Genomic DNA, 20,440 nt, shown 5'->3' with positions numbered 1-20,440 from the left:
TTATTTTCAGTTTGAACATAGCCCCAGAGAAGCTAGATTTTGCACCTGATTTTCTATGATCCAGTTTCAGCCTTCTTACAGAATAAGTATCAGCATATGTTTCAAGAATACTTTCATTATATTCCTATGTTCTGGCTGATAGTAGTTTTATTCCAGCAAGAAGCATAAATACCCCATGCTAATAGAGAGAATGTATGTACCGAGTTTTGCCAGATGGCAAAGACGGGTTTTATTAAAGAAACAAATGTGAAGTTTGGTTTCTGTCAGCTAACAATTCTATGAGCCAAACATCAAAAGATGGAGACTCCTAGTGTGCAATCTTCTGTTTCATCTCAGCTACTGATAATTTTCAAACACCCACTTTAATGAAATCAAATCTAACTTTGCCTTTCTTTTATTTTCATCCTATATTGAAGATGCCCAATCCCAAATTTAACACTACAGGATATCTGTCTACTGTTCTGGAGCGGTACTGAATAGATTTTTTAGAAATTAGTTTTATTGGATAAGTATTCTGACTTCATAATAACAGCTCTCATTGCCTTTTCTGAAGAGTTCTACTTCTGCACATTTAAAAGTAACAGGAAGTTAGTGAGTTTCAAGAACACAGCTGGAGAAGATTTTATCACAGATACTTCTAGCTAATTTTGGTCTTCAACAGATAACTATAATATCATTTCAAATTTTAAATGGTCATTCTTTTCTCAGTAATTCTCTCACTACAGCTTGTTTTCTGACTCTGAGTCTGAAAAGTGTGTATTTTTGTAGACATATTCAGATTACAAACTATCTTTAGAATACCATTCTTATTCAATGCTCAGTTGATGTATTTGTCATTACTTAATCTGATCTACTTAATCTACTTAATCTAAGTGAACTACTGAATTCAAATAGTTTTTGAAAATTTTTGTATTTCCAGGATGAAGAAAAAACTAAGGAAAAGAAAAGGCACATGGGAGACACAAAACACTTTTGTCCAGTCAGTCTGAAAGAGAACTTTGTCCTTTACCCAGGACTCTGTGAACATGCAGCTAAATATCAAGAAAAGACTTATTACTTTTCAACTTCTGAGTACAGAGATAAATTTTTGAAGAACCCTGAGGAGTATGTGGCTCACAATGAACCAATACAAGTGAGAATCTTCAAAATTGTTTAAAGCAGATAATAACAGATTAAAATTACTATTTTCCATTCCCATTTATAATCTTTTATTATTGTTGATTTTTTCTAGGCAACAATAAATATATCAGGCAAGTCCTTGGAATAAAAAAACCCACATTGCTTCCCTAGTGACTTTTTAGTCATACATTGAATTAATTATGCAAATAAAGCAGAAAAGAGAGGAAGATTATAAAGGCTTACAATAATAATAAGATGTGATTAACAAACCATACATATTGGTGGGGTTTTTTTACTATATTTAAGGCGGCAGAAGGGTAAAAGAAGGGAAAATTTACCAGAATTGTGTAATGAAGTTTCATTTTTACCTGATAGCATCAACTGTCATAGTGTACCTGTTCAGTATTTCCAGAGAGCAGGTAGTCTGTCTGGAACAGCAATAGAAAGCCTGGAAAAATTAAAATGCAAAATTATGTTTTTAATGCAATTTTTCTAATGGCATTTTGGAAGTGAAAAGCAGTAGGGGGTGCACTGTAGACTCCAAATGGTTACAAAATATTCCAATTTTGTCTTATAGGCTCCTCCTTTACGGGTATGCTTACTTGGGACTCATGGAGCAGGTAAAACTACTTGTGCACGACAGATAGCAGACAAATTAGGCATTTTCCATATTCAGTTTGAAGAATATCTACAGGAATTGATCTTACCCAAAACTAAAGTGAAAGTTGGGCCCCATTTTGATGAAGAACCTGAAGATTACAGTAAAATACCAATTGTATCACAGGAACTGGAAGGCTTCTCTCAGACCATGACTAAAACTGAGACTGAAAAAAGCAAACAGGTAATAACCTGATCTTTTTTATGTCCATACACAAAATAACTATTTTCAGACCAGAATAGGAATTTCCTATAAAATCTAGCTTGATAAAAATTACTTACATAAATTGTTTGCTTGATGAAATTTGGAACTAATAGTTCTTGACAATGTTTTCTTATGAATGCCGCAAATTCTTCAAAACATTTCCAAGAATTATGTGTAGTGTTTTCTCTAAATAGTAAAGATAGACACTAAATGGGGCAAAAGAAGACAAACTGAGAAAAAAAAAAATGAAGGCCAGAATAATAATTGGAAGGTAAGGTTTCCTTCAAGTACTTAGAATATGCTGGTTCAGTCTCGTGCATGTTCTCCAATTGCAAAGGAATTTAGAAATGTTCACCAGCAGTGCTCTCTGCACTCTCTTGGGGCAAAAGAACAGAATGCCTCTACCAGGCCTTCACTCTGAGTATCCCTTGTCAAAAATCTGAAATATTTCAGTGTTCATAGCAGGGCAAGCTAGTATTTTTTTAATACAGAAGGTTTTGTAATATGGATTGTAGTGTTGTCTTTGCCTATTGGCAGCCGAGTTTCAAATCAGAAAAAACCTCTTAGTAAGCATAAAATATGCCTTGTAGTTAAAAAACTTTCAAATATCCAGATATTCATGATACTGGTAAAATAATTAATGAATTCTAGTTTTCATAAAAATAGTTCTTTTTCTTAATCAGATTGAATACTCGTTCAAAATTGTTATAAATATACATTCTAAAACCCATCTCTTACAGGGTGTAATTTCTCTGAACAATAAACATTTACATAAATGTTTATCAGGAGAGAGTGATTTCTTTTATTAGCCAGTGATATATTGAGAAAAACAGACAAGGTTTCAATGCAAATGAATTCTTCTTTAGACAGCAATGGATATGATAAAAGCCTTCATTGTATGAAGTCTCAACACAGGTACACAGCATATAAATCTTTAAAAAAATGCATAGTACAAAGAAATTGAAAATCTACCTCCTAGACAATATAAATAGGGTTTATCTAACTCTCAAAGCTTCAGGAATAAATAAGTTTCTGCATCAAATTCTAAGAGCCCTTTTTTTTTGTGCTCCTGATACCTGCTATGTTCCTTCAAGTTACTAGTCATCAAAGAGCTTCAAAGACTTCCTACTACAGGATCTAAGGAAACATGCAGGAGAGGAAGCAGTCTACAAAGGAGGCATACAGAAACAACATCCAGGCACAGTATTAGGAAGATGAGCACTCAGTGCAAATGGAAACTATTGAGGGATCTGAAGGGTAGCAAGAAGAGTTTCTACAGAACAACAGTAGCAAAGAAAGACCTAGGAAATACGAGTCTGTCATTGAGTGGGGCAGGTGACCTTTTGATGAAAGACACTGAAAAGGCAGAGATGCTCAGTGCCTTCTTTATTCTGGTCTTTACAATCACAGTCTAGTCTGTGGCCTTGTAGGTCTCTGTGCCTGATAGAAAAGCATGGGTAAAAAGCGGTACTACTCACAGGAGAACAGGATCAAATTTGGGATCATTTATATAATCTGGACATATACAACAAGTCAACAGGCTGCATTCATGGGTGCCGAGGAAGCTGCCAAAGGTGCACTCAAGGCCACTCTCTGTTGTCTTGAAAAACAGAAGACGTCCCTGATAACTGGAATGTAGTGTTCCAGATTAAATAATACAAAAGCAGCTAATGCTTGCATGCAAATGCTTCAACACAGATGGACTACAGATCAAAATCATGGATGTCAGAACAAAGATTCAGGTTTTCATCAGTTAAATCTAAGAGGAGGTTCTTCTGGCAAGTCAGTTTACAACTCAGTTATCACAGCCAAAAATACGGCAAGTGTTCCCAGCACTGATGGTTATGGCTGGCTCTCACTCAGCTTTATTTTGTTGGCATCAACACATCTTACACAAAGGCACTTCTGTTAGTATTTTTTCTTCATCATCTTTGTATCTGCTGGTAAACAATCTTCCTCTACGTTTGCATTTTTTTCTCAAACTTTTTGTAAAGCGCTTTATCTGATGGCATGACCAAAGCACAGCTGATACAACTGCAGTTCAGTTTAGAAACCCATTTGTGGGTCCATGCACAGAACTCTACAGTATAAGGTTATGGACTTCCGACGCATTTCTCTGAGTATGACTACCACCAGACTGTCCAACTATCCTGTTTTTCACTGACCCACTACCTCTCCAAAATACTTTCATTTAATTTCATTTGTATCATTTGCTTTCACTTTGGCACAAGACACTAGAAATACATCTATCAAAGCTTAAGGTAAATGTCAGCTGTAATATTCAAAGCAAAAATACTAAAGGCATACAAAAACATACCATGCAGTCCGAGAAGTTTAGCAAAAAGATATCATCCTGGTTGTTTTAGTATGTGTCAGCCAAAGCCCTTGCAGCACTGACATGTCTGGGGAGCAACCTTGTCCTTCGAACCATCACTATGTGGGATGTTTTCTTTTCTGCACCCAGAATATACATCTCGTGTTTCTTTTATTTTATCAAATACAATTGCCATTTCAGCAGTTCATCTGCAGTGATGATGTCAGTGATACATTTTCATATGGGTTTTACTGGTTTCTCCCACTTTATAAATTTCTTTCAAGATGCAGTGTTACAGATCTGGCTACCACTTTGCCTTCTTGGGTATCTGTTATGCCATACTAATACTTTAAATATATATGCTCTGTCAGGCATTGGGAAAAATATTATTCTCTCCAACTCTCACACACACACACTACATTACACCTGTGGCTTCCAGCATTTTTTTCAAGTTCTTTTGGCTACATTATCTGAATAGATGTCAGACATATGAATTCTTATTCAGACATGTCCTTGCAGCAAGCAGCTCCCTACCATCATTTTGAGGGTTCCTGAATCACTTTGGAACCTTTTGTTAAAAAGGGTTATTCCTTTGTTTTCTGACAGGTTATGTTAACAAATTCTTGAGTGATTTGGGTTAATATGACTACTGTGTGAGGAAAGGACAGCAAAACTTTGTAATGAATTCATTAAAGAATCTCAGGGAACAACTTAAATCCATATGCTGAGAGGGATGGGAGAGTACCTACCTACATATTAAGCTTTCTCTCCAAGTGACTTTGAATGCAACTTAGGTGCATGTTTGATGGCCACTGACATTTAAAAGACACACTCTTTTGGTACTGTGTATCTAGTCTTCTTAAGCAAATATAAGTGGCTTTTTACAAATGAGACCTTGATAAGGTATGGCAGAAAAAGTATTGACCTCTTTAAAAGATACCAGATGTGTTTCTCTTACCACTTTGCCACTCTCTTTTCAGGAAAAAAAATCAACTCACTAGAAAATACTATTTTCTTCTGTGAATATTACCATCAAAAATGAACACAGCAGGTCAAGAACAGTGATATTTTCTGACTTCTAATGTTGTCTTTTATCTGGTATACTTGTAAAAATGTGTATTTTGATATTGTGACTGATGTAAACTAATCCAGAATCATAAATCTATACCCTCTTTTCATTCTTTGTTACTGCAGTTTGTGTCAGGAAGCCATTCTATGAGAAGTGCATCCTCAGCCATATCAATCTCAGTGTTACATACTCTGAAAAAAACAGTTTTTCACAAGAACTTAACGGCTAGATTTTGTATTTGAATGCTCTGCATTTGACTAGTCATTAATACTACTACTGCTCTGCAGAACAATGTTATCTGTCTGATTTCTGGTCATGTGCTTATACCCAGTAACCTTATGTATCTTCCTTTGACATCTTTCTTTGGATTGCATCAAAAGATAAGTTGCTTTTAAAAATTAAAAAAACATTCTGATATAGAGCATATAGTCTTCCAGCATGAGAACATGTATAACTAAGTCGAAAAGCTCTTGCAAGCAATTACGAGAAACTGGGATCATTTCCATTTCTATTCCTCTGAATTGAGCTTATGTATAATTAAATACTTAACAATTGTGCTTGATTTTAGGTTTCATTAAAACTCATACAGCAGCAATTGCCCCAACTCTAGGAAAGTACCCAACCCGAAGCACATGAAAAATATCCCAAAATGTATCATGCACTACAGTGAAATGGTGCAAATGAGTTCACTTTGGTTTTGCTGGTTTAAATCAAATGAAGACACATACCTTAGTCAAAAAGACTAGATGTGTCAGGTAGATATTTCCTTCTTTCTATTGTTTATTTTGTTTTACTTGTGGATTTTCTTTATATAAAGGAAGTGGAGTTAACTGATGAGGAAGAAGCAATCAAAGCAAATCTAATGGATAATAAGGCACTGTCTCCAGAAGTCCTTGATAACATTGTTCCTGACTGGTGGAGGAAAGAGCCATTCCGGTAACTGTAATTAGATTCTCTCTTTCTTTAATTAATCTTAGAAAATATATCATCCATTGTGTCCACAATTATAAATAACTACTGCAGATAATATTTCAGTGCTCTTGTACTTCATATGAATCATGACCTACCGCTCAGTCTCAGGTTTGTTACTCTATTTTGGTTGATATTTTGACAGTAACATAATGTCTCATGCCCTCTACAAAGGACTGGACAAAAGCACTTGGTGCACTTGAATTGGATTAAATCTCCTGAATAGCCAGGTAGTTTTCATGGGTTTACAGAATAGATATGTAAATAAACATTTTATGTTTTCATGTAATTAATTAATAAACATGGAGAGATGGAATCCACCTGTCACTATTGGTTTGCATATATTCTAAATATTGTGTGGAAGGCAAAGACAAAGTATCAATGTTCTCCAAAATAATAAAGCAGCAGGTTATCATTTGCATTCATCACAATCTGCACTCCAGTGATGTATCCACAATGGACTTCCTTTCATATCAGAAAGCACATCCACACTGTGATAAATGTGGATACACTGTAATAAAAGTGGATTATTGTTACATAAATAACTAAGATCACTGACTCCTAGAAAGCAGACTGACTTTTAGGATGTAATTTCAGCAGGGAAAATCTTTTTTTCCATGTCTGATCTATTCCATTCATTTCCGTCCAGATCATACCTGCTGGCAGCTTGACCATTAAGTTTCAATTCCTAACAGTATGAGAAACGCCTTAAAAAGAATAAACAAGATCTTCAAATAAACTTGTTCTGTCAGTCCGCAGATAGGGGACAATGCTCTCTTAGTGGTGTAAAAATAGGGAGATCAGTTTTAGGAAAAAAGACCAAAAATTACCCAGCATTACACATAGTATTGTAATATTATATAAATTCAGTTTCATCAGGGATTGTATAGCAGAAGAGAACCTTCACCATGATATATAACGTGATCAATATCCTCCCTCCAACTTTTTTCCACAACACCCAGGACCACCTGTTCTTCCATCCACTCCCACTCCTTGTAGCTGTTTTGGTTTTCTGTAGTTTTATAATGTATTGTATTAAGGTCTAAAGTAATAAAGAGAAATATTTCTTATTAACACAACATTCAGCTTTACAGAACTACTCATCTAATTTGAGACCGTAAGAGTTCCAACAGGCCACAGAGCTTTCCAGATATATCTGACCTGCTTTTAATATCTGCAGGAAGGGAGATATAGGTCATGCTGAGTGGCAAAATTCTCATCCTATACTAGAGAAGAATTTGTCTGGCATTTCTGAAGAATTTTCAGGCAAAAAGATTTCTGTGGCAGATGTTACCAAAATAATGTTGGAGGCACCTTCTATTTTTCTGAGAGCAGTGGCTAAGAAGTACTGGTTTTAGAGTTATTTTGCTTTTTTAAAAGTTATTTTTAAGTAATTAATCTCTGCGCATTAAAACATCAGAAGAAATATATTTGTTAAGTACACCAATTAAAATACATAGTGAAGTGTCAGTTTTACATTGTCAAAAGATAATACCTGAAAGCATTTTTTTAAGTTTACTCTTAACATATACATTTAATGAGGGATATTAGATTTCTGGGGGTTTTTTTCAAATTAATTGCATTTTCACTGTGTTACACTTCATACTACATTGTGTAATGATAAATATCTTATATTCCAATTAGGTCCACAGGATTTATACTGGATGGTTTCCCTCGTACTTTAGATGAAGCCCAGTATTTGTCAGAACGAGGACTCTGTCCTGATGTTGTGATTTATATTCAAGTAGAAGAAAGTGACATTCTTGACCGTCTTTTTCCTCCACGTCTGAAAAAATGGAAAGAAAGACAACATAAAAAAATGGAAAATAAAAAGAAACTGAAAGACCTGAAGGCAAAAATAAGGGTAAGTTTTCAGTCCTGTCTACTTTTTTGTAATTTCAGCAGCCCAGGAGGTCTGAACACAGATTCTAAAACTCCCAAAGCAGTCAGATATGGGAGCCAGGAGACACAGCCCCACACATTCACAGCATTCTTGGATTTACCATAGGAATCAAAAATAACTTAGGGCTCCTTTCCTCCTCTGTGCAATTAATTCATGCAGGAGTTTAGATATCTCGCAGCCCAAGCGTCTGACAGAATGCCATACGTCTGGAAAGTCCTGGACAAAAGGCAACTAGATGGAGAGAGTGAATATGACCATAAAAAATCAAATACACAGCTCAGGCATGGTTTTGCTGTTGCATCTCAGAGTTCCCGACCATGTGCTCTTGGGCTGATCTGTATCTCCCATTGGCTTACTTCATAGGTATAGTGTATGTGTCTGTGTTTCCAACTATGATACTCTGCACAGAAATGTAATAGTACTAAGCCACACTCTCAGTCCTGTTGCAGCCTCACAGTCTCCCAGTTGAACAGAGCTGTGCCTACTGCTGAACAGGTTACAAGTTACTTGAAATAACCCGAAACCTCTATGAAGACTTTTACAATCAGCACATGCAATATATTCAAGGTTCCTAACTTTCTATAAAAGTGAGGTAAAGTATGTCACATGCACTGTCAGAAAAGTTGTGAGTAGAAGTTACAACAGAGCAGCTGACACGCAGGAAGTCAGGGTCATGGAAGTTGGGACAAGGCTCACACAATACCAGTTAGTTTTCTGATCTGCTTGTGCCAAAGGTTGGATCTGACAATGCATATAATCTCAGAGAGTTAAGATATTTTTTTAATTAGTCTTTCTGGATGCAAGTTGGAAATCTTGCTGGAAAAGGTACATTCTAGTGACCAGTCTACGTTGCTGTACTAAGCTTATCCTGTAAGCAGATACCCTGTTAATTCAAGTGGCAAATGACTTGGATCCTAGGGTCCAAACTTCTAATGAACAGTGTAGGCATCAATATGGCTCCTGATGACAAAGCAAAATAACAGGTTCCTATTTAAACACATACACAAAACACTGATATAAACTGACAAAGGCATTAAGAAGTAAGGGAAGAGCAGGATCAATATCTCCTGAGTAACAGCAATTTGATATTTTTGCTTATGTGTATTGCAATATAGGTTTTAGTTACCTATTGAGTACTTTTCTATAGCATCCAGTTGGTGAGCAAGTTGATGAGAATGCAGCATTGCTGAGTGTACTGTTATCCCTTCTTTTGTTACTAAAGCTGGAGGACATACAGTGAATCTGAGAAAAGCAGACAGACCAGTTGAATGTTACCCTAGAGTTCCCTTCTCCACTGAAAGAAGCTGGCAAAAGGACCCTAAAAGCAATGAGTACACTTGCAGTGCAATGTCATTCAGGAACATCGGAGTTTAGTCACAAGAGTAGAGAAAATTAGTCTGTGCAGAGTTTCTTGCTGCTCATCTTAGAATGGTCTGGTGTCCAGGCTACTTTGCTTGGAGTTAACAGGGGTTTCTATAATTGCACTATTGCCTGTGTGTTGATATACTGTTTGTCTGATCTCAGTTCAGGTGACAGCACTACAGTGTGCATGAACAGCAATGACAGGTTGAATTCCCATCAAGCCCACTGCCCTTAAGTAGAATGCTTCTGCATATTACTTCTGAGTTAGGATTTAGCCATCAGGTATTTGACATGTATACTGAGTATGTATGGAGGACTTTATTTCAAATGCTTATAATTTGGTCAAACTTGGGCAGTTCTACATAGGCACAGGGAACAGCACACATTTAATAATATATTCAGTGACCCCTTTGCCAAATGGCAGAAAGCACCTATAAGTTTAGAAACTCTAGTTTACTGATAAAAATATTATATTTTCAGTGTGATCAGAATCACAGTCTTTTTTTCCATCCTAATCTCAATCTCAAAAGTTGACAAATTGGCTTCACTGAAATTTACTTACATGTTCACCTAGCAGATAGGTGTATCCAGTCTGCAAAATTTCAAGCTGCACAGATAGTATTTTTTAACATTAGAAGCAAGTGGGAACTGGAAGAGTTTTAAGGTGGAAAGAACATTATTTCTAGGTCACATTACCAATTCTCAGAGGAGAGCTTTTATGAGCAAATATCACTGTCTTCTTACATCTTTTTTTCACTCACAGGGTGAGAAAATTGCTAGAAGAAGAGAAGAACTTTTAGCAGAACAAAACCAAAATAAACAGAAGGTAAGAAAACAAGCTAATAAAGATTTTAAATAGCAGTGTTTGCATTCATATCTTAGAAATTTCTAGAGCTTTTAGTCACAGAGTTTTCAAGGCAATGTAGAATAGTAAAAATGTGATAGTCTGTCAAAAACTTCTGCTTTCAAAAATAATTCGACAAGATGTTTAAATTGTTTTAGGAAACTATTGGTTCATGAACACAAAACAGTTTAAAAAGAATTCTCAATATGTGCTCTAATTCAGCAAAATACTTATGAATGTGTTTAATATATCTAATTTGTAATTAAAGAGTGGCCCCATTAATTGCAATTGGGCATGTGTTTTAAGTAGCCTGTCAAATTCATGGTTAATCCAGAATAGGATTGTACCACAATTTCTGCCCAAACTCCATTACAAAGTATATTTATAAAAGCATTAAGGTACTACTAGACTGCTCATGAAATTCTGTCAACTACACTTTCAGTTGACATGCTGAAAAAGTCCTGCCAAACTACAATACCACAACGTACGAAAAAAATACTCCTCTTACCAAAACTGCAGTGTAGCACTTCGTTTTTTTAAGCACTCTTGGAACTGGTACAATACATCACTGTATACACTATGCAATACCTCTGTATTTTCTTCAGAAATATGATTCTAGAATTTACTAGATTTTTGCTTATGATAAAGGATGCCCAAAAATGAGGTTTTGTTGAATTTTTCTAATTAAAAAAGAGACAAGAATACATATGTTCCTTCAAAACAACTGTATCATAGACATGAAACAAAAAAATATTTTACCTTTATAGGCTTTAGCAAGTAAGGAGCATTATGAAGCCACTGAGGAGGATGAGAATGAAAATGAAGATGTTGAAGCTATACTTGAAGAAGAGTTTTTAGAAGATGAAGAAGAAGAGGCTGAAGAAGAACAAGAGATTGATGCAGTTGACCGCATACAAAATGAAATTGCAGAGAAGTTTGATTCAGAAATAGGCAGTTTACAAGGTGTACAGGTACCTACTCCACTGCTTATTAACTTATATGATTGGATGACGCAAAAGAGTTTCCCATTTTATTTGTCAAATTTAAAAGTCAAAGTGCTTAAACAATTGTGCTGTTGTACTCATGATCTAAATATGTGAGCAAGATGAAGGCTGTAATGAAAAGTATATACTTTAAAAGTATATAATTTATAAGACTTTATAATTTATAATATTGTGGGGTAAAAAAAACAAAGGAAACTTTTGGGTACACTTACCCAGTCTTGGGGTCCTTATTTCCTTTTTGATAGGTCAGTTGATACAGGTAACCAAACTAGAGAGTTATAAACATATGAACAGTATTTTAAAATATTTTTTAAGGCAAAACTCTTATTAGACAACTCCAACTTTTTTATATAGTTCTTAGTAATGTAACCTTCTTGAAATCAGTGCAATTACCTATGGTGATGGAACCACATCTAACTTTAGATATCTGCAATGTTAATGCTCACATCGAAGGCAGTAAGTAGATTGGTGCCATTTGTTTACTATATACTGAGTATTTTACTTCAGGAGGAAACTAATAGTGATTTAGAAGAAACACTACCCACTAACCAGAGAGAAAGTTTACAGAAGTAGATAGCCAAGACATAGATGTAAGATCTGCAAAATGAATCCATCCTTTTCCAACACCATAAGTGTGACTGATTCAAGGTTCACTTTATTTTAATAGTTAAAGGATTAAATGTCAGGTGAATCAAAAATAAACTCCTAACATTCTTTGCACTACAAGAAAGCACAAGCTGTGTGGGAAAGATTAATGTTTTGTACTCAGAGATTCACCTTTCTATTAATTTTGGAAGAAGGTGAGTTAAAAATGCATTCAACTTACAAAAGTGACTGTAAAATGTCATAATTTTATTGAACTACTCAATGCATATATAATCATGTATCCCAATGATAATCACAAAAATAATTTTAGGAGTTCTGAATGAAGCCTGTAGCTAATTTCACTCTTTCGAGTATAAACTGAGTTTGCAAAATAGAATTAGAAACAATTTAGGATAAGGCCCATGAGAGACACTAAACAAGAAATCCCGCTAACAGCCTTAGCTCTTTACGTGAAAGCTGCAATACTATAGTTCTTGGAGCATTTTGTCATTTGGGACCATATTACCTGCTGCATTAGCAAACTGATGAAAAATTTCATCAGAAAAAGAACAGGCAATATTTTTAGAGAGTAACTAAATAAGCCATCCTAAATTGTTTGGAGTAGGGAAAAAATTATATTTGATTATTTTTTTAATAAAAGATACTTCTCAAGTTTTAGCTTTATCACAGTTCTAAAACTTAACTGTCAGATTGTCCGGGAGGGTTTTTTTAATAGTGTGATACTTAATATAGGCTGGGTAATTTAAACTTCAGTGGGCAGGAAGACAAATTCTCATCTCAAATCAAATTTTGCTGATTAACGGTGACTGAGAACATGCTCAAGATATCCTTGATAACTTGCAGAAAATCTTGCTGTCAGTTATTATTAAAAATCTGATCATGTTTGTAATTCTAATATTTCATTCTGTTTTCATTAACCAGGAAGAACTTGAAAAAATGTTAATACCACAAATCGAGATCAATGGAGGACGGAAGCCTCACATTGTACACTACCAAATATATAGCAAGCTGAATTCTCTAATGGAAAATCGTGGAAGCATTTTTGAGAAATGTTACCCAATAAGTTTGCCACTTGCACATAAGATGATAGTTTTCTCATATAAATTTCAAAGTTCTTTTGGCCAGTGGGATCCAATCAAGGTAATGTTATTAAATAGCTGAAGAATATTTTCAGGAAGTAATACTTTAAAAAAATTTATTTCACATTAAAAAATGTTATCAAAGAGTAGCAACTAATACCAGAAATGTTTAATGAAAATGACATTACTGAATCAAAACTGCACCACTGACTATACACAAAATACAGCAAGCATAGATAAAAAAGGTGTCTTTTCAGCATTGCAGCTGAATTAAAGCTGAGAGGCATTTAGTAAAATCTGTTACATTAGCATTGGTGACACAACTAAAGGTGGCACTGAGTCAGAAAGAAATGCCTAATTCTTAATGATACACAAAACACAGGACAACAGAGAAGGTCTTAAAGCCCACCAGAAGTAGTGAAAACAAACTGAAAGGATTTGGGGTTTGAATTTGTAGGAAGACACACAGGAGGCCACCAACCCTAGCAGTGACAAAAAAAGTAAACCAAATGTTGAATTTGTGTAATTCATCAGGAGTAATTCTTTGTTGTCAAAATTTACAAATTTTGAAGATCAGCAAATTGAATTTCATAGTATTTTACTACAGGTCTGGAAAGACAAGGTCAGAGAGTACTCATGTCTATCCCCAAAAGTAAGCTGATACAGTTTTATAGGTACCAAGTGAAATGTTACTGGCTAAACTTTTGGTTTCAGTGCTAGAAATAAAAGCAGGTTGGACTGTGAGTAAATCAGAAATAAAAAGGAGTATTGATTTAAAAAAAAAAAAATTGTGACAAAGTACAGAAAACAGGAAGTTCCTGAAGGAAACATACTTCGTCCTTCATTTTACTATGCTAATTAATCAAGTAACTTTCATTTCCTTTTGTATAGTCATCATGTAGGGTCTTCACCTGTTCCACCTGTTTATCTTTCTTTAACCCTGGCAATCAGAACTGTATAGAGATCTGCTCTTATTACAGCTTTATATAATCAAAATACATAAAATGTTTTAGGATCAGCCTTTTCCATGGCTGCGTCAAACTGACATCAACTAATCTAAGGACACATTAATAGAAGTAGGTATTTCTTCTCTTCTGACATTTCCAATTACTGAACCCTAGCTTATATGTTTAATTCTTATTAGTTCCTACATGCTAGACCTTGCTCTTTGTTCTATTAGATTTCACTACATTTTTGTCATTCCATTTCTCCAATTCATTCATTTATGCTGTATAGTGGTTTTTTACCAACCGAAAAGTACAATTCAGTTAGAAGAAAGAAGTCATAGAAAGTTATTAGATAAAATCAGAGTGGTGTGCTGACAGTGGAAATGTACATGCTGACAATAATGAAAGGGAAATAGGATCATTTTAAGGGTATTTTAGGATATAATAGAAATGATAAAATTGATTACAGAACAGAGGGGTTTTTTTTGTAGAAAGGCAGAGAGAGTATATGCCAATTATTTTTAGATTAAATTGGGGGGAGGGGGGAAGTAGTTATGCAACTGATTAGATAAGCAGAGAATAAAAATGATGGGCTGAGGGCGGACTGGGAGCAGATAGATACACAGTAGAACAAACTCCTGACATCTTATAAATTGAGGGCAAGCACCCTGAAATGACTTCATGCATGAATAGGAACCTAAAAATCATAGAAGGGTCTGACAAGGTAATGCCCCGCAGTAGAACAGTCCCATCTCTTACTGTAGCAACCAGGAAAATTTATCTATATATTCAGTGACTCCTTCAAAGAGTACTAATAGATTTGTGAGGTACAGTTTCCCTCTACAAGAAGCTGAGCTGGCTCTTCCTCATTATTTCATATGTATGCCTGTAACTACTCGGTTTTTTCCTTAATATATTTCAAATTCATCAATACAGGGTCAGATTTACTGGACAACGTTTGCCAGGATCCATCCTGGAGGCCTCTTCGAAAAATGGTCACTTTCTCCACCTTCCTTTTTTGTGGAAGGAAGGCCACCGGAAGCAATAGGTTACACTTTAGTCAGTAACAATTTAACTTCTGAGTCCCTTTAGAACTGTAAGGTGAATGCCATCTGGTCTGGGCAATTTTTTCTACAGATGTCAACAATTTCTTCTAAAACATCTTTTACTGACACTTTAAGGCAGTTCCTCCAAGAAGGGCTGAAACAGGAACATTATTAAGCTCTTCCATAGTGAACAGTAGTGCAAAGAATTAATCTAGCATTTCTGCAATGATCATTTCTGCCATTAGTGCTCCTCTTACACCTCAATGATCCATCAACACTACAGACTTTCTAGTGGGCTGTCTGATGTGTTTGAAAAGATTTCATCAGCAGTGTATGTATTTTACCAAAAGCTTTTTTGCCTTGCTGTAGTTTTACACCTCACCATAATCTAAGTATTGATATTCTTTTCTGTTTTCTTCATTTGTACATGACTTCCACTGAATACAATATTCTTGGTGTATCTTCTGCTGTCGGGTAGATAAGTGGTTTGAATTCACAGAGAAATAAAATTATTTTCTTTATTCTTTGAAAATTAAAAGAAGTATTATGTGGTACCTCGTTGACTACACTCTCTTGATGGACAGAAAGTGTTATGGTACCACCTACTGGAAATAGTGAACATTATTTCTGTCTTCAATGTTTACTTCGTCTTTTTGTACAAGAATTGAATATTTATGGAAGTTCCTCAGACTCGGACAAATTATGATGTCCATCTGCATGAATTTCAGAATGCTTTTATGGTTTGTTTCATACAGTTTGTACTCCCCTACCTGCCTATAAATCTGCTTCTGTAGGACAGAAGGAGAGAAGGCTTTGTCAAGCCTAATCAACTGCTTCCCATTTTGTATATGCTACAGCTAAGTGAAGGAGATGTAATCATGCCACAACAAAGCCCTGAAAACACGGTCTTCCCTGTAATCCATCGACAATATATTTATTTCTTTTCAAGTAAAGAAAATAAAGAAACATTTATGAAAAACCCCATCAAATATATTCGTCAGCCAAAACCTAAACCTGCCGTGCCAGTTAAGATTGCAATCGTGGGACCTCCAAAATCTGGAAAGACTACAGGTAGGAGCCAGTATTATCTGTAAAGCAAAACCTTACCTAATGACTGAATCTGTATCTGTCATTATTGCTACTAAACAACCATAAACCATTAATATTGTTGGTCTTCCTGCTTTTCTTGCTGAGCACAGAATTTCTTAGTTACATTCTATAGTGTCTTCATTTGACAGTCAGATACTTACGCATTGTCCATCTGAATTTTATCCCAGCTTCTTAAGAAGTTAGTGACCTGGACTGGCAGTTAGAAAATCCAGATTTATAGTATTTGTACCCCTTGTATTATTGCTGATTATTTCCTAATTGTTTCTTATTTCTTTCAGTCAAGATGATCTAACATAAAATGAAGAAATATTCCTATGATCAAGGACCAAAACTCAAAACTCCGCCTTCCCCAATCTGTTTCCAAACTTCTAGACTAAATACCCCAAGATTTCTGTCTTTCTCCCCTCTCCTTCCTCCACCATGACTCCACAGGTCTCTGCCTTTAACTGGAGGAGGAGAAAATTCAGCTTACACCATAGCTTAATGATTAGAGTAGGGAGTTAGAAAAAGAAGAGACAAGTTCAAATTATCTCACATTAAGGAGGAAATTTTAACCATATTTCCCATTTCCTGGATAAATGATCTAACTGCAAGGCTGTTCTGTAATAGGGGCAGCAGTTTCCAACATATTTTATTACAATATTAACTATTGTTGCTGAAGTTTGTGCTGAATTGAACGCTGTTAGTGCATTGGGCATGCTCTGCACATAGGCAGAGGTTTGGTCCTTTTAGGGGCCTAAGCAGGGTTAGGTACCCACTTACCAATATTATGCATTGGAAATGACCCAGGGAATGAGTTGAGCAGTTAGCTTCTATGGTTAAGGACAGACTTTAACAGACTGCTAGGTTGTGATGTTGCTTACCTAAAAGTTGTGTGTTGAAATCAAAATGTTTTTGCAGTTGCCAAGAAATTTGCCAGCGTGTATGGGTTACTACGCCTCAGCATGGGAGATGCCATACGGCTAGTGTTAAACAATCAGCCAGAGACTGAGTTGGCATTAATGTTAAAGCGGTATCTTCACAAAGGACTGACTGTACCTGATGAACTGGCCATCCAGGCTCTAGATGTGGCTCTGATGAATCACGTGTGTAACACCACCGGGTAAGAGTCTTGTTTGGGTTTCAGGGTTTTTTTCAAGACATTCCAGTTCCTTCATAGGCAGTGATTCCCATGTTATCACTGTAAAACAATTTCACTAAACACATCAATGTTTTATGCGTTAAGAAAATAACCCATACAAAATGAGGTTCTTCACCTTATTCTGGGAAACCGGACTGAAACATAGTTTTCTGCAATTTTCAAGTAAGTGTATTCCAGTAAATCCAAGTAATATGCTTTATGAAAGTTGAGTTATTAAGAAGGAACTGAAACCAGTGAACCAGTGAGTCTTTCCATCTTATTCATATGTGATCCTGATTTCCTAGGCTCTTTCTCCACCATTGAAACACCTTCTAAACTGGGCAGACTTAAAAAGCTCCATGATTGTGATTTCATGACATTCAACTTCTCTCCCCAAAAAGAATAACTGTTAGAGGGAAAGGCACTTCTGGAATAATCTCTGAAAAATATTTGATCATGAGATCAGAATTCTTTCAACTTTTCTTCCATGTTAAATACTGCAATATTGTTTCAGTATACTTTGCCCCAGTATTGCCTAATATGTGAAAAACACTTCTTCAATATGATTTTAAAAACTCTATATGTGATATAAAACCCTCTTAAAATACTGTAAATCATTTTACTTTCCACTCTGAAAACTACTCCTCCCAATCCATATGGAGATTTTGCATAGTTATTGATGTGTCTGAATTTTGAAATCTACCATTTGTATAAGTCAGATCCATCCACTTACATTCCTATACCTTTTGCCCTTTGTGTATTCCCTTGACTATTTCTGATTCTATCTACTTGATTTTTTAAAAATTTGACTGTAAATTCTTAGGTGTGAAGACTGTGTCCATCAACTCAGGGCAGCAATAACTTCATGGCATGGGTGTTGACTTTTGTCTCTTGAGAATGTACTAGGACTATACATAGTCTTAATGGTTAATTAGAAACTGACTTAGGAAAACTGTCTTTCTGTTTCTGTTTGTATGCAGAGTTGTAATTGATGGATATCCTGTAACTAGAAAACAAGTAAACCTCCTGGAATCAGCTAGGATAATTCCAGTGAAAATATTTGAACTAGAAATGGATGCAAAAGAAGTGTTCAGAAGAGCACTGTTGGATGAGGAAAGCATGAACAGGTAGTGATGCACCCTGATAGCGGTATTTTTATCCAGAGGATATTGTCATTTCTGTATCGATGTGCCTCAGTGCTGTACCCAGAGAGGCTGTACCTAAACTGGTGCGTAACCTAGCTATCTCTGAACTCTATCTGAAAAGACATGGGGACCAGTCCCTCTACATTCTAATGCTTTGATTTCCTCAGACCAGAAATGAAGACAAGGGATTTGTGGCATGCTCTGGCCAGACCCCCGGCTGCAATGCTGGGCACCCACTGCTTAGTTAAACTGTTTTCAATTAAACCCTCCGTCAAAATGTTACTAGTTCACCCTGCTGCTGAAGTTTATTATTCATCAATTCAATTATTATGATCATAAGGGATATTGATAATTCATCTAATAATCTCTTTTTTAAGTCTTAATTGGAGTTCTTTTAAAAAGATGGAAATAATTTATATTTTAATAACATTTACAATTCTTGAGTTACTCATCTAAACCTTTCAGTTCAGCTCACTCTCTTCTTTATTCCTCTAAGAAGATAAACATTGCATTTAAAGAACTGTTGGTTGTTTTTGAGGAAGAGCAGTAAGTAGTTTATAAATGGACAGAGAATTAAAAAGAACAGAACATTCACCTTAAAATTAAATTGTATAAAAACCTGGTTCTCATTAAAGGTGCTTCTAAGAAGTTCCAGGTAGCTTAGAGCATTATTGCGTGTCTCTTTCTTTTTATCAAGTAATCAGTACAATTCATAATTGTTTTCTGAAAGCCTAAAGACAATTTGCATTGCAAAAAATTAAATTAATGATGTCTTTTTGAAAGTATTTACTTTAAACTTTTCATTTTAAATATCAAACTAATTACATTTCCTAGGCTTAAATACAAATCAAATGTGAAATATCAGATATTTCTGAAAGGTACAACTTACAGAGAAATTAATCCTATTAAAATGGAAGTTTATCTCTTTTTTTGGCATCATTTAAATTAAGAATCAGAAAAGGAAATGCTTCTATGTTCTAGTCAAAATATCTCTTCTGGTCTTGCACAATACTTTCAAGAGGTCAGATGGACTATTTTCATTTATGCATATGTAAATATGACAGACAGTTTTCCAAATATATCCAATGATAATGGTTACTTCTTCATTTCAAACAACAGCATAATTCCAAATGAAGCCTGTTTTTCGATAAACAATTGACCTCCATTTTAAAAGTCTCACAGCATTTTGTCTAGGGTACCATTTAATGGTGTATTGGAAGAGTGTGTCAGTTAATATGTGCTGATACCTTCCAAATCCTTTACAAAATTATTGATTTGTATTTGGGACATAAATAGCAAAAGTTTTATTCTTTGTTTCTGAACATAGCTGTCTGATCAAAGTATGCTGCTTTTCCTATGCAACTGGTAATATTCTTAATATGAAAGTTGTATTTCTCAGATATGTTCTACAGTGACAAATGACCAGATTTTTGTAAAAAGGGCTTAAAGTGAACCCTAGAATTTACACCTGAAATTCAGTGAAATGATCTAATCTTCAGACTTTGATCAGTGTTATTTTTCTTTGTCTTCAGACCTCCCTACCTTGAACATGACAGCTTACAGATTCTGGCTATTAAAAATTCCTGCTATAAACAGCACATTGATGCAATTAGGACTTACTATAAGAAGGAGCATCAGAACTGGTGTGTGATTGATGCCCTTCAGAGCAAGTGGTGGATCTGGAACAAAGTACTGCAGGAAGTTCAAGTGGTTGTTAAAGAAATCCAGACATACCTGGAAAGAATAAGAGAAGGTAAAAGAAAAACTAAGTTTGCCAGAATTATATTTGTTCCTTTAAGAAGCTGCAACGTAATGAGTGCATTTCAACTTCAGCTTGCTTTGGATGAAGCTAATTCTTGGGCACGTACATACCCTCAAATTCTTTAATTTTGAAGAGAGCAAAGACAAAACTGACTACAGTACAGTCTGAGGCCATCCTCC

General features: G+C 35.3%; 1 protein-coding gene across 1 annotated transcript in view; it reads left to right on the top strand.

Annotated features, from left to right (window-relative positions):
* The window catches only part of AK9 (adenylate kinase 9), a 69,415-nt gene that overhangs the window by 42,600 nt on the left and 6,375 nt on the right, over nucleotides 1-20,440 (top strand). The window contains exons 20-31 of the mRNA XM_026844369.1: nucleotides 585-587; nucleotides 920-1,132; nucleotides 1,697-1,960; nucleotides 6,182-6,300; nucleotides 7,978-8,197; nucleotides 10,362-10,424; nucleotides 11,210-11,413; nucleotides 12,974-13,192; nucleotides 15,982-16,195; nucleotides 17,135-17,336; nucleotides 18,335-18,481; nucleotides 20,032-20,252. Coding sequence (XP_026700170.1) covers nucleotides 585-587; nucleotides 920-1,132; nucleotides 1,697-1,960; nucleotides 6,182-6,300; nucleotides 7,978-8,197; nucleotides 10,362-10,424; nucleotides 11,210-11,413; nucleotides 12,974-13,192; nucleotides 15,982-16,195; nucleotides 17,135-17,336; nucleotides 18,335-18,481; nucleotides 20,032-20,252 — 2,089 coding nt within the window. The remainder of the gene's footprint in view (nucleotides 1-584; nucleotides 588-919; nucleotides 1,133-1,696; nucleotides 1,961-6,181; nucleotides 6,301-7,977; nucleotides 8,198-10,361; nucleotides 10,425-11,209; nucleotides 11,414-12,973; nucleotides 13,193-15,981; nucleotides 16,196-17,134; nucleotides 17,337-18,334; nucleotides 18,482-20,031; nucleotides 20,253-20,440) is intronic.

The sequence above is a fragment of the Athene cunicularia genome (genome assembly GCF_003259725.1).
Source record: "Athene cunicularia isolate RWA chromosome 3 unlocalized genomic scaffold, athCun1 chr3_part1, whole genome shotgun sequence".
Classification (NCBI taxonomy): Eukaryota; Metazoa; Chordata; class Aves; order Strigiformes; family Strigidae; genus Athene; species Athene cunicularia.
This window is presented reverse-complemented; position numbering and strand designations above follow the sequence as displayed.